Raw genomic sequence first — 14,589 nt, forward strand, 5'->3', positions numbered from 1 at the left:
CCGCACAGGAGGACGCGGCGTAACAAGAAAAATTTCTAGAAATGTATCACTAGTAGGAATACTTAATTTACACTAAATTCACTTTCTTTAGTTTTACAATTATGATGTATACAGGAAGCCAGATGTTTTTGCTACTAACCTGTAAAAACCCGATCAGTTTACGACGTATAGTTTTCGAGTAATTAACGATTGAAAATGTGTGTGCAGTGTCGGCCACACCTAGTGAAAATGACAAAGTCGCGAGCCCGGTTTGGATAGGGTTAGTGGTTGTTATCAGCTGGTTTTAATTAGCAAATTATATACCATTATTATTTTCATGCACGCTTTAAAACTTTTTACTTTGTCACTCTTATACCGTGCTTGAGCGCATGCTTATTGCAACTGGCCTTTGTTTTTTGTTATCACCGCACTAATGGCAAAAACAAAGTGATTGAATGAGCAACATCTAATAAACTGTACTCTTTATTGTCGACCATTAAGTACTTCCACCATTAAACTGAGGGAAAATCCAACAAAAAGCCTGACCAAGAACACCATCATAAAACACTTGGGACAGATTTTGGTCCAAATATGTTTGTACTCATCTGATACATCAACACAGCAAAGTATTACCCATCGGTTTCAGAAACACACCCACTTGCCAATATATTGATATTAAGCCTATAGTTGCAATTCTTGACTGATCATGCAAGTCTATTTTGGCTACATTTTTCTTTTAAGCAAACATGATCACTGTCTATCGATTAGCCTAAGCTTATAAGTTTGTGTGGTTAGCTTGAAATAGGTCTATATTAGTTTCAGCAATAATTTGCATATTTTGCAAAAAGCAATAAGGTAAAGATGTCTTAAAATTGGACTCAAGTTTTTTCTTGAAACGTCAGATTGACCCAATTAGATTTTAGTTTTATCAGTTGTTGTCGAGTGCTGGGATCGTTAATTTGTTCGTAAGTTGTCATCATCGGAAGGCCAGTGCCTTTTTCAGTGCTCTTCCAAGGAAGGGAGAAGTTCCAGCTCCGCCATTTTAAGAGCATTTTCAAATGGACATTGTCGTTCTCATCCCAGGGATAATACATTAGCGGAAATTTTCTTCCATTTTTCATCAAAACCGGCTTTATTCTTGTATGACCTAATTTTTCTCGTAATATACCTGCGTTAAAAAAACAACAATTTTCATGGAATTCATTTTACCTTCTTATTTTGAGTGTAAGCCTATAACAGTAATTTAGCAGGATTTGGAATGCACGAGCCGTTCGTGAAGACTTTTGTACATTTTGAGTGCGATCTGATAATGGAAATATTTTGGCGTCACTGACAAAAAAAGAAAATGCATAACAGCACAAAGTTTTTTTATTAAGCAGATTTTACAATGAGTAGGCCTACTGTTCATATATGACTATTTTTGACAGTAATTAGCCTATATGAGTGGCTTTGGACTAGGCTACCATAGTCCATTAGTACAATAGTCGCTTTTGTGGTCATCAATTTGCTAAACACGATTTGTTTTAGTCGAATTTGTGAAGAAAATCGCTTTTAATGCATTTCCAATAAAGCGATATGTCCTGACTTTTTCATTTGCGAAAAAAACTTTTCCCTGGCAGTTGGTAGCGGATAGAGAAAAGGAACTTACGCCAATTCACCATCAACTTTCAAGCCTACCCTATTTCATTTGGTAATGATGAAATCAAAAGTTATAAATTCTAAAAGTACTGCGGATTAAAACCTATAGGGGCAAGTTGCAAGTGTTTGGCCGACCAGGTTGTAACTTGTTACCAGTGTTAAGTATCAACGCTTATTGTTGAAATTACTTGTTTTGACATAAACCGTCCAACAAAACTTGAATGAATAAAATTCGGACACAACTCGTCTATATTGAGAGCTGATAAGTTGCGCACTAAAAGATTTGATTTTGTCCATAATTGCCTTCTAAACTACAATTAAATGGGCCAATAAATTTACTATGATGTATATGCACCACAATTTTACAACTTCTCAGTATATGAGTTACGGCTTATAGGCCTACACTGGCGGCAAGGTGGGCCTAAGTTACAACAATAGAATCAATTTTTAAAATTAAATATTTTAAGCTATGGCCGCAAATAGAATAATTATAATTGTTAAGTGAAAGACAAATGGACCACACTTCTTAACACTGAATATGTCTGATTTAGGTAAACACTTTGCTAAAAATATGATGTTTTCAAAAATCGTTACAACATATCCTATATATAGTCTGCATGTAAAATGAGAAGCCTTGAATGCATTTGGCGAAAATATATTGTATCATACATATTTTATTTCAAAACTGTGATCCACGGCGAACCTGTCCCCTATTATCTTGTCATCTCCACAAACACTTTATAATTCAAATTCAATAATCTTTGACAGATCTAAAAATATCCAACACCTGTAAGCTATACTCTATAGTCTATACCCTTTGACCTTGAAACATAATAGGATATTTTTGTTTGCAAATTGCATCGGCAGTCAACGCATTCTGCAAGGCGAGATAATAGTAATAATTTTTCTAATTCGTTTTAGTCATTAAGCGCCTATCTTTTTGCGATTAATGGATTTATTTGTTTTTATACACGAAAGGAATTTTAGGCTACTTCCACCAAACATAAAACGCAATGGTGGAAAACGCATAGAAAATTCTTACTGCTTTCTCTGAATAATTAAAGCTTTACTTCCTATCCAATTATTAGGTTAACAAATACCCGTTATATAGACGTCTTCAAGATGAAAATCCCCTTTCTCAGTCACTTCAGACATACAATACAAGTCTTGCAAAAGAGGCGGGCGTAAAGTCCACATTCCACCATGGCAAAACGAAGGATAAAATTTGCCAGAATATTGTTGAGGACTTACATACCTAAGAATTAAGTTGAAAAATCGTCATTTGAAAAATTGGCTTCATATCTTTTTTTATCAATTTGCGTAAATCTATTAATGTTATCAGTCTGGTGAGCCTATTCTCTACGACGCTTTGTATTCGACAGATTTTTCTGTGAAATCTCTCCGTGCAGTAGGCTTACTATAAAGCGGCATTTAAGAAAAGTGAAATCAATATATACAACTTGGTGATGTGACAATATATTAAAAGCTATAAACCTACATAGTTTAACCGACGCTTGAGTTTGGAGCAAACACCACTATTTCTTTAACTTACCATTTGTTTTTGGTATGTCTATTTGGTTTTGATTGTTTGTTATACAGAAAACCACAGTATAAGTCATAAGCTTCAACCCGGATCCGCTGAAACCAAGCATTGATGTTCAAAATGTTCATGACGCAATCATCGTCTGTGACCGTGAGAAAACGCGTCTTTAAGTTAGTTCTTAGAAACCAACCAAAGGCGGCCAATACCTGCAAGCAGAGATACATTAATACCACACAATTCCTCAACGGTTTTTGACAGTTTGTTCGGTTGAGTTATTAATAATGTACTGTATAGACTTAATTAGCGCTTGGTTTATTATATAATTTTATATAAAAAGTTGTACCTTTAGCGGTAACGCGCGGTAGGTATCTTGTACGTTGCATTGAAGTAAATCACCAAAAATTTGATTTTCTTCTTCCAAATAACTTTGCGTCTGGTTGGAATTAGTGGTTCCAACTAGGAAAATAGTGGCAAAAGTCATTCCTTGAATAGATTTGATAAAACCCCAGGTCTTTCTGATGACTTGTCTTCTTTGAAAGTTTTTTGGAGCAGATTTTACCAAGAAAATCATGTCCACAGTGTGATTGCTGAAATGATTCCAAGGCTGCAGAAAACCGCCAAATCCACAATTTGCTTGCGGCTTTGGTACCGATAGATATTTTTGAAACTTTGCCGGAAGCACTTGAACGCTGTTTTCGCTATCTTCTGACGAATATGACGATGAGTTGTTAACCGGAAGAGTACACTTAATGACCCCTCCTGGGGGCTCCGCTTTCGAGTTAGCACTTTCAAACGTTCGTATCCAACGTGAAACCGGTGGAGTATACAAAACATGACGGTTCCTCGTCCTTAGTTCTCCGTCAATTGCAGTTGTATTTAAATTAGTAAAGGAAACTCTACTGGGTTTCAAACTGCGATGAAGAGTCGTGTTAACTTCAGTGATCTTCCGCTGAAAGGGTCGTTGGTTTAAGCTGCTTGAAAAATCATGTTTTATTCCAGTCTCTTGTGCGGCCAATGTAGGTGGCAAACCTTCGTACCATCCAGTCTGGAGCTTTTTTTCTTTTTCATCTTTGACGACATCTTTCCCTATTTCCAGCTGTCTGCTTATTTCAAAATGAGGCTTCAAAAGTTTTTGGAAGATGGTCGAGTCGTTGTCAATTGAGTTCAAACTAAGTCTTAGAGCTTTAGCTTGCTTAAATTTACCCAAACAGCTTTTGTAATAACCGCCGGTTATGATGCCAAAAACTAAGGAAATTGAACCCAATAGAAAAAACCTAATGTTGGTTAATCGCAAGCGGCGACGTGAAAGCATTTTTCAGGAAGTTCTGCATAAAGTACTTTTCAGAATCGTTCAGCACTTAGTAAACAATAGTTGACTATTTTTCCGTTTACGTTTATCATCTCATCTCACCAAGAAAGGTTGAACCTAAAATCTTTTCAGTTTCTTAATTCATTCATAAATATTCATTCAAAGTTGATTCATTCAGGAACCCCTGCAAATCATGGCTAAGTAGCCTAAAACTTTTCCTTTTACAGTAGAGAGTTGTGTAGGTTATAACAAAGCGGTTCACAGACCTTACTAGTAGATTAAAATACAAGCCAGCAAAAGCTGGATAAACCTTTGTGGATTAAATCTTTTTCCCTAAACATCTGTACCTGTTCCCTGAATAGCAAATCAACCTAATGTCCTTAATCATTGTATTACCGCTTTTTCTTTCGATATAGGCAATATCGTTTAAATTCCGAATATTGATTTTTCTCTCCTGTCGTCACTAATTCCGTCAGCCAAAATATAGGTACAAGACGCGGTTACAGCTTATATCCCAGCTATCTATATCTGTGACTGTGTTCCATGGAGCTGTGTTACATTAATCTTTCATGAGTGCTATTATGAAAAGCCGAAAATATCACCGCTTTTGCCGAAAGAAAGATTAACTTATTTTTTTAAATTTTTACTCAACTCATAACAAGCCGAAAGCAAAATATGCCTTAAATTTTAAAATTTAATAAATTTTTTAATGCCCCTTTTATTACATTTTTTTCCTTTGCAAACTTCTTTTTAAACTTTCCCTGGTTTGAGAAGACTAGTTGTCCATTTGTGATTGGAACTGCCTTATTCGTAAACAACAAGTATCAACCAACAGTTTCTTCCGTCTACTTCTTTACTCTGCTTTCCATGTTCCATAGTAGTTTCATGAAAGCTAAGCATCAGTTTGACAACTAGGCTATCCATTCAAACTTCGGTCTTCTTCGCTTGGTTTATGCTTTTGTTTTCATAACACTTCGTAAGTGTTGAACCGGGAATTGTTTGACTTGTTTCACAACATCTTAAAGCCACTCAGACAACCGGTCTTTAACCACCACGTCAATCTTTCTCACACATCCTAAACTGAAAGGCGAAAACAAATTAAGTTGACTTTTCGGTGTCAATAATTTTTGATTGCCGGTTGGTATAGTGTGGGATTATCAACATAAACTGTCCGTAAATCAGCCTTGATTGTGTATTCTAATCGATAGCGCTTCCTATAGACTCGTAACTGTAGGCTAAATTATATCAGGGCTGTAAAGATAAACTATAAAGTGTTGAAAAAGATTGGGTTTGATTTATTTTACTTTCATCTCCCATTGATAAATAGATGAAAGAGCACAACATAAAAGGCTTGTCATAACAATCACATAGCGAGGTTAGAGTTTGGCACTCACCAAACTATCCACTATTCATTTGTCAAAGTCTCTTTAAAAAAATTTCCCTTTACCATGTAAGTCGACAATCAATACATTGAATTTTTACAAAATTACCTATTTACGCTTCGAATTTATATCTCTTGTTGACAGGCCTACATGCTTTACTTTGCAAATTTTTGCCCGAACTGTCTTTACTTAATTCCAGCCACTAACAACGGCTCTTTACATTGGTTGTACTTTATATATTTTCAATATGGTCTGACAGTTGTCACCTGTGTATGGAATTGTCATTCGTAGTCGAAGACTTCTCAACACTTTTACACACAGGCTAGTCTACGGGCCGGATATCCGCGTGAGAGTGGAGTATTGTGTAATCTGATATCATTAACATTATAATATAATGATATCATTAACATATCATTATAATGATATCATTAACAAGATGCATTATTAAACCTGCAAATTTCACTGCCGTCGTAGAAAACATTAAATTCGAAAATGACGGATCTCATGAAACGGCCACAAAATCTTAGAAATTGAATAAAAAACTAAAACTCAACTAAATCAATGAAAACGCAATTAAATTTTACTAAAAATTTCAAAAAATTAATTTTAATTTATTTAAAATCTTGTTTATTAAGAAAAATTAAATAAATTTAAATAGGTTTTAACATTGATATAAATTTAAATCAGGCCAAATTAGGCCTAGTTAAGAATTTTAGGAATCTTTATTTTTTGGAGATTTTAGCGGCATATAACCTAAACTCATGACTATTACAACAGCTAGCAATACCTAACCAGGGAACAGGTAATTAACTTCATGCGTAACAACTATAGAACCAGTTTTTAGGGATTTGGGATATTATCACTAGATTGGACATGTGGCCGTTAATTTTGTCAAAATCGACGCCACACCATTGCATTGGTCTGTGGACACAGACATGACATATCAATATTAGTAAGAAAAATATATTTCTACAACATTGCAGACTGCAAAGCATTGTAAATTCATTTTCGGAAAACAATAAAATATTCCACTAATTTATTTAACTTAATTTATGTTGTATTATTGATTTCTAGGACCACAAAGCCTTTCCAACTTTACTTCGAACAAATTGTCCCATCTCACCCAACAAAATTTATACACGTCATCAACCGGCATTGTTACGCTTGAATAGTTCAATAACAATACCCACACGTTTGGTGGGCCAGGAAAGTCTCCAAGTTTAACAGCCGCTGAGGATTTTTTCAAGACCAAGCGCGGATAACACTCATAAATTGTACAGTAGGGTATGCTATAGAATGCGCAAAGATAAGGGTTACCTCTGTTCCACAACGTGCGGATAGGGCCTAGCGCGATTTTCATTTTCTGTGCTTCATTTTTCGTAGGGACTGGGCCTATTTTACCGTATGTTGGTCACGCAGCATGTTGTTAAGTAGATTTAAGTTAAGTTTAGGTTACTAAGTTATAAAACTTAGGTTAGCTTAACAAGAAACTCTAAAAAATAGATTTGGAATGACCGATTTTTTTCCGTTGAAATAGTGTCAGCCAATTTAGTGCATGCCAGAATTTGGTGTCACAATTGGTCATCTGGCACCCCCCAGATCTCGGCGAAAACTGCCATACTCTGCAATCAGGCAAATTTTTTTATCTTCACGTCGATTCTCAATAAATAAACAAAGAAAAGTGGTTGTTTGAATGCCAGTTTATAATAAATAAACAAAGAATTGAAGCTTCAGTGTACGCCAAAGTTTGTTTATTTGCATGCACGAATTTTCATGGAAAACTGTCAAACCTTCCCGTCGGGACAGTTGGGGTAGCAGAGATCAGGAGATCTAATACTAGACTGCAGGGTCCTGTATGGAAAGTTTGCTAGCAATTTTTTACAGCAGAGAGATTTATGTCTAAAGTTTAGAGTCTAGGCTATGTTTTACGCCACGCTAGAATTAAAACTATTATTTTCTGGTGCAACTAATTGCTATTTTACCAAATAGAGCTGATTTTAAGGCAGTTGGTTTCCCCTGTCACCACCACTGTCAAGTTATAACTAGCAAAAGGTGAAACTAAACGGAATTTCGCTGCACTTACAATCTTTGTATGTATGTTTCTTGTGACATTTTGTGAGGCACTGGAAGTTAGGGCTGTTTTCAACAAGAACTCGTGCATACAAAGTCACAAACTTTGGCGTGATGGTGTGCTCTGAAGCGTAATTTTTTTGTTTGTTTACTATAATTTGGTGTGAAGATAAAAATGTCCAACGTACATTTCGATGAACCTCGTACGTGCAGGTGCCACACTTTCCACTACGGTATCTCGGCAATCCGTAGTAGAAAGCAGCTTAATGTTAATATTGTGCACAAACAAAATCTTTTCCATGTTGCTTGTCTTGATTTGTAGTTTTCATTCTCTTGAGCAAAAAAACGTGAACTTGACAAAGACGTTCATATTCTGCACACAAAGTTAACTTAATAACTGAGAATGACTGGTCAACTGACTGTTTGAGTTAATACACTCAGCTAATTCACTGAGCCTTATGCAGGTGTGAAGGTCTACCATGCTATTTATACGTCAGGATAGGCAACTATTTACATCTAGCAATTTTTTCTCGCAGAAAATATACTTATATTATTATTGGTTTTACTTTTTAGAATCAAAATATTTTAACTTTTTTATTATATATACTTTTGCAGCTTTGTATATAAAATATAGCATCATTGTACTTATGCAATGTTTAATTTTGTAATTATACTTGCTGCAATTCTGTTTCAAACATCACCGTCGCAAGCGGGAAAAGTTATTTATGCTGTGAACGCAGGAGGCGACAACCATGTTGATTCAACTGGCATAACATACCTGTGAGTATAAAATTCTGTAGCTATGTGTAATTATATTTTTTATAGACTGAAATTTATAAGCTACGGTTGGACATAATCATCTGTATAGTTGTTACTATGGCATCAAATTTGAGAAATTATGACCCTACCACAAAGATTTAACCACGATCTTACTCAATGATTTACCCATGAATTACCAACTTCTGGAATTTTAATAAAAAAGAAATGTCCATTTGTCCAACCTGGAATAAATCTAGGTGGTAAAAGCCCAACAGAGGCCTAAGAAGAGTTGCAGCTTGTCTTTCTCTAAAAATGTTTTACAGGTTTTACTGTCTTACTTAGCTAAAACTTTAAATTCCCATCCAGCAGTTCAATTCAGTTCAAATTTAATTGTTATTTATTAACGTACATCAAAACCCTACATTACTAAGAATGCTTTAAAATAGCTGAAATTAAACCAACATATGTTCTCGTTGATATCAAAATGATCTGTACGGGTTTTTGTGAAAATATTCTTCTATTTCATTGTCTTATGTCTATCCATGAATGTTTTTGTGAAACTCTGAAAAAGCAGATAAAAGGGTATAGTTTATTGTTAGCGTTCCAATTTTAAATATACCTGTATTGAACCACTATTGAAACTGTTGTTACATTGCTTGCACCAAAAAGTTAAGCTAAGTTCAGTTCTAGCTACTTTTAAACTGCCACAGCACTGCAAAATTTTTACTAGCTATGAGTAAAAATAACCATGATATGACGCTTTAGAGCTGACCCTCTCACAGTTGGAGTGAGCAGCGATTACGGGCGAAGACAACCAATCGTGAGATCTGCACAGAAGGACAACATTCTCTACCAGACCGAACGGTGGCACGACCAGTCCTTTTCCTACGAAGTGCCTGTCAAGGAAGATGGTGACTATGTGCTTGTTCTTAAGTTTGCGGAAGTTTATTTCTACGGCCCAAATTTAAAGGTAAATATTATTCATAAGTTTTCTCGCATTGTTATAGTTTCAATGGAACGAAAATATTGCATTTTAAATGTTAGATTGCATATATCATTTTCTTCATAGACTTATTTTGTTTCTAGATGTTTAACGTACTGTTGAACGACCAGCATACGATATTGCAAAACCTTGACATTTTCAGTCTGGTTGGTCACAGTACTGCTCACGATGAAGTTATTCCACTTTCAATAAAGAAAGGAAAACTCAGCGTAATGGGGGAATATTCAACTTTTAATGGTGTGCTCAAAGTGGAATTTGTAAAGGTACAGAAGAATTAGAATTATATAATAGTTTTTTTTTTTTTTTGTTTTCATTCAGTCATATGTTTGATTTTGCATTATCATGATTTTATTCTTTTTATTAGATTTTGTGCTGACGTGCTTTACATTTTGCTTGCTTTTGTCACAGGGCATGGCTGATAATCCAAAAATCTGTGCATTTTATTTGATGAAAGGCACACCTGAAGGTAAGATAAAAGCTTTGTAGCAGAAAGATTTGTTTTTGATGTTTCGCTGATCTGTCAATTAAACCCAGGACCACCCAACAAATGTCCATAGGTTGAGTCGTGTTTGGGTTAAATTGTACTGGGTTTTATTCGTCCCATGTTTGGATTGCCTTGGGTTTAATCATCTTGAGTTGGATCGCTTGTTGGTTGCATTGACCAACCACTGGAACATTTAACCTTTCATTGCTACCTATTCGGGATTATGAGGCCACCACAAAACCGTAAAATTCATGACTGATTGTCTAATGTCAGCTTAATTTTATGTCTCATAATACCAGTTAGCTAGTCATGGGTAAATTCTTGTTTAGTAGAACTGCTGCGATTTTGTTCAAAATAAGCTGCATAAACTTTAATTCTAACATTCATCAATATTCTCATGTTATTGCAGATGTGCCAAAACTACCAGAATTGAAGAAACCTGTTGAAGAAGAAGAAGAGGAAGAAGAAGAGGAAGTGGAAGATGAAGTTGAGGAGGAACCAAAGCAAAAGGCCTCGAAAAAGTCCTCAAAATCTTCGAGCAAAAGCAAGGTGGCATCTGGACCACCAGCTGCAGATCCATACGCAGAAGACAGTAGCAGTCTGATAATGCCGATAATGATCGCTTTTGCTTTGTTTGTGCCAACACTAGCATGTCTTTGCCGGCTGTAAGTCCGATGTTATTTACTGCTTTTGTATCTTGTGTGTGTTTTAGGTGAGCCTGAGACAAGGATTTAGGCTTCTTAAACCGTTCGTGGTTTCCTGTGCCAGGCTTACTGAAAGTGCTGAAATGTTAGTATACGTTGATAATGTAATATCCATACGTTAATTTACTTTCGGTTTATGCAACACTTCGCTGTTGCTAACGTTTTGTGACGTAATAAACACCTTTTTATCCACTGCTTTATTAAAAACTAACCGCTTATTGAAAGTGCGTGCTAGTTACTGTGAAATGAGATTATTGCTTTTATCAAATGTTATGAGGTTTTTTCAACTTCCGGTCGCATATTTATTTATCGAGATATACCCACTCAAAAGAATGGAACAGATTTTCTATTCGCAAAATTTGGATAAATATCATAGTTTAATGTTTTGGAAGTACCTGTTTTAATTTCAAAGTTGTCCAGCTACAATGTAATCGGTGAATTAGTGGTTCATCTGGTGTTGTGCAACAGGTTGCTTCTGTCATTCTTCAAAATTAGATTTCCTATTTGCTGGTATCGCCAAGTCATGTTGTGTATTTAGTTCCTATGTATTTTAAAAGCCGCTTTTATGTGCTGTGTCCTGCCAGAAAAATGCAGACGTATGATTGAGTCGTTTCGATGTCATACTGTGTTCTACCTAATCTTCCCTGATATGGGTGTTTTTTTGTCTTTGTACGCTGTAGTTTGAAGCTTTCAAGGAACTCGGGTGCCAATATTTCGTACCACATGTCAGCGGTACGATAATAATGCCCGCTCCTGCCATAATTAATCATAGCTTTTGCCGCTTTTTTTTGAACCACATTTAGCCGGACCAACCTCTTAGACCCGTTACTGCTAAATGACACGAAATTTTTCTTATCGGGTAATAAATTATAATCACCGATCCCATTGTATAAAGCTGTCAATGGGTCCGCCCCTGTAGTAAGGTAAGTAACGTTCTAAATTAACTTACGTTTCGTGTACAAGCGAATTCATTTCAACCAGAAGTTTTTGACGAATTCATGCGGTACCTTTGTCGTAATATTGTCAAACAATTGACGGTTTTGCTTTACGTTCTTCCACATATTAGTTTAAACACTTCAAAGTATGGTTTATTAACTACTTGGAAACACCTTGTAATTCTATATTGTGTATTTCACACATATGCATGCATTAATGGCTGGCTGAAAATTTGTGTGTTAAGAAATAAATACTGATATGCATTGTGTCGTTTTATATACACACGTTATGAAAAAGTGCACCTCGCTATGCAGAACACCAATTTCGGTTTCAAGCAAATAGCTCGTTTTCATTGAGAGTTTTACACATGAACATAATTGAATGTCTGTTCTATCTATGCTACTGGTGCCCTACACTGCTTGTTAAACACACCCTGTCCGGCTAAGATCTCAATTTGCACGCCCGATAATTTTACAAAATGTGACGTTACTAAGAAAACTAAAATCTTATTGTTGTAGCTGATTTTTCAATCACATTTTTATCGAATGTTTAATTTTCTAATTAAATATGGGCATCGTCATGTAATTGAAGCAATCATTGTTACGGTTACGTCACACATTAATTGTTCATGTGTATATGCTGTATTGTGCTATAGCTATACTGTAACGTTAGCGCGATAATTAATTTTCGCTCCGCACAGATACACAATATGATACTTAGAGAATAGGATATTCATTATCTAAAAACTTTTGAACGAAAGGCTGCAGAAGACAAAAGATTTAAAACATGGTCCCTCAAGATTTAAAACATTGTTGGCACGAGCGCCAAATAAACAAGTTTCTTTCGATACCAACCGCATGCCGTTGTAATTACTATGTCACAGCTCGTTTCTTTTGAAAACCAGGGTTCATATCCCCAGCTTGCGCAATCAAGACAGAAACAAAATGTTTATTGTAATTGTATTTTCTAATATTTTCTGTGTTAGAAAATGACTATTTCACCATAAATCGATCACACAGCCCGTTGTTAAAGATAGGCGATTAGTTTAGGAAAAAAGGCATACAAGAAGACGATTTTAGCTGTTTAGGCTTTTATTTGAAGTTAGATTTAGGTTAGATGGTAGACACAGGTTACGTTTAAGTTACTACGTTATAAACTTATAACGTTGAAGTCAGGTTAAAAAGGAAGTTGTTAAAAATAGCTGCAAACGTATAATTTTTTCCAGTGAAATCGTCTCAGCTTTATGATTAATCATTATAAGAGTCCTAGCTATTGTTTTTATAGATAGTTTCCCAGGTTTGTGAAAGCAACGGTCGATGTGATAAATGCTGGCAGGTTACTCGAAAGCTCTAGCTAGCACGAAAACGTTCGAGAAAGCAAGCCTGTGATGGTGCAACCTTCTATGAGGTTGGTAGGTAGTAAGGATTATCGTCTACAGACGTTGAATGACAGCATTGTAGAACACATAATGATTGATGGTAAATTGTGATATCGATGCCTCCGTTACTGGTGCATCGCCATTTTGAATTATGTGGCAATTTTTTATGTGATCTTAAAAAACTGCTCACAGCCAACTCAGCCTTAGCTTAGCGTAGTTGAAAAGCATGACGTATTGGCGCCATCCATGTAATTTCACGGTCTGTTACTCGTTGCTTTGGTGCCAGGTGAAGCTAAACTACCGCGACTGTTAAGACGACTTCAGTTCAGTTTGGAGATTTCTGTGTAATTCTACTAAGTCGGCACAAGTTAATGATTCGAAAATCGTTATTGTGGACGTCAATTAGGGTTAGGCCTAATTTTTTATAGTACGGTTTTTGGTAGGCTTACCATATTTTTGTGATTGAAAAGCGGGACGCTTCAGAACAACGAGCCCTATCAGATAAATGTGGTTCATATTTTACTAGAAGTATGAGACTATTTTGGATTCCTATCGTCAGGGACAACTGAAGTAGTAAGACAACAAGAAAAACTAAAATAATGGATTTTACTAGGAAACGAAACAATGTTCAAGCATTTGTAAATTTACATAATCGTCCAATCATACTTTTCTGTAGACAATACTTTCTTCCAGAAGTCTATATTCGACTTTATTTTCTCATAAAAATCACAGCAGGAAAAGTCAGTTTTAATTTTGCAGGTGATAAGGGCTTTCACATTCAAATGGTTTTTGCAGAAGAAAATGCAAACAAGTACCGGAACCGTACGAAATAAGTTCTTTCAATGACCTAACTGCAAAAAGATCATCTCCTCCTCCTAGCCTACTATTACTGAACAGTAAACAAGCGAATGCGCTAACAATCAACTCACTACTGGACCAATTACCCGCTACAATGATGTAACAACTACTTTTACATTTAACACAAAGAAACAAGAACACGCATCGAGTATTGCTTTTCAGCAAATTGGCTAAACAAACCAATCACATCATGCTAATATTCGTGTAGTGTAGGGCAATGCTGGCTCAGTAAATGCCAAAGCGGGACTTTTAGTTGACTGACCGGGACGCCGGGACAAAGCCTTTAAAAGCGGGACTGTCCCGGCTAAAACGGGACGTATGGTAAGCCTAGTTTTTGGTGATAGTGTTAAACTATACAACTTTACAAACAGTTATGTCGGCCTTTATATGAGCTTCGAACATGTTAATTTCCAATGCTGCCGAACATTTAATGTGATAAGAAATTTTCCAATATTGTTTTGGGTATATGCACGAATACTTGATCTTATACCGTGCGACTTGTGACAGTTGCTGCAATAAATTATCTGTGTGTTATGTGATAGCTGG

The 14,589-nt window shown here is 35.8% G+C and overlaps 2 protein-coding genes across 2 annotated transcripts; one reads left to right on the top strand and one right to left on the bottom strand.

Moving 5' to 3' along the window:
* Nucleotides 1-480: 480 nt before the first annotated feature.
* LOC143463235 (uncharacterized) lies at nucleotides 481-5,189 on the bottom strand. The gene is made up of 4 exons (XM_076961664.1): nucleotides 3,504-5,189; nucleotides 3,170-3,366; nucleotides 2,718-2,872; nucleotides 481-1,147 (listed from the first exon to the last, which is right to left on the bottom strand). Exons 1-4 carry the CDS (start codon nucleotides 4,470-4,472, stop codon nucleotides 858-860), a joined length of 1,611 nt encoding a protein of 536 aa, XP_076817779.1. The 5' UTR covers nucleotides 4,473-5,189; the 3' UTR covers nucleotides 481-857.
* A 3,327-nt stretch (nucleotides 5,190-8,516) lies between these two features.
* On the top strand, nucleotides 8,517-12,073 carry LOC143463256 (malectin-B-like). The gene is made up of 5 exons (XM_076961694.1): nucleotides 8,517-8,701; nucleotides 9,446-9,650; nucleotides 9,767-9,946; nucleotides 10,092-10,149; nucleotides 10,577-12,073. Exons 1-5 carry the CDS (start codon nucleotides 8,574-8,576, stop codon nucleotides 10,834-10,836), a joined length of 831 nt encoding a protein of 276 aa, XP_076817809.1. The 5' UTR covers nucleotides 8,517-8,573; the 3' UTR covers nucleotides 10,837-12,073.
* Nucleotides 12,074-14,589: the final 2,516 nt, after the last annotated feature.

Source organism: Clavelina lepadiformis, chromosome 6 (genome assembly GCF_947623445.1).
Source record: "Clavelina lepadiformis chromosome 6, kaClaLepa1.1, whole genome shotgun sequence".
NCBI lineage: Eukaryota > Metazoa > Chordata > Ascidiacea > Aplousobranchia > Clavelinidae > Clavelina > Clavelina lepadiformis.

Bases quoted from the DNA above. Each gene is read 5' to 3' on its own strand.
- LOC143463235 (XM_076961664.1), bottom strand. From the start codon at position 4,472: ATGCTTTCACGTCGCCGCTTGCGATTAACCAACATTAGGTTTTTTCTA. The intron at 3,367-3,503 runs GTACAACTTTTT...CTCTGCTTGCAG, and splicing joins ACCGCGCGTTACCGCTAAAG to GTATTGGCCGCCTTTGGTTG. The intron at 2,873-3,169 runs GTAAGTTAAAGA...CTTAATTCTTAG, and splicing joins AGACATACCAAAAACAAATG to GTATGTAAGTCCTCAACAAT.
- LOC143463256 (XM_076961694.1), top strand. From the start codon at position 8,574: ATGTTTAATTTTGTAATTATACTTGCTGCAATTCTGTTTCAAACATCA. The intron at 8,702-9,445 runs GTGAGTATAAAA...ATGACGCTTTAG, and splicing joins TCAACTGGCATAACATACCT to AGCTGACCCTCTCACAGTTG. The intron at 9,651-9,766 runs GTAAATATTATT...TTTTGTTTCTAG, and splicing joins TCTACGGCCCAAATTTAAAG to ATGTTTAACGTACTGTTGAA.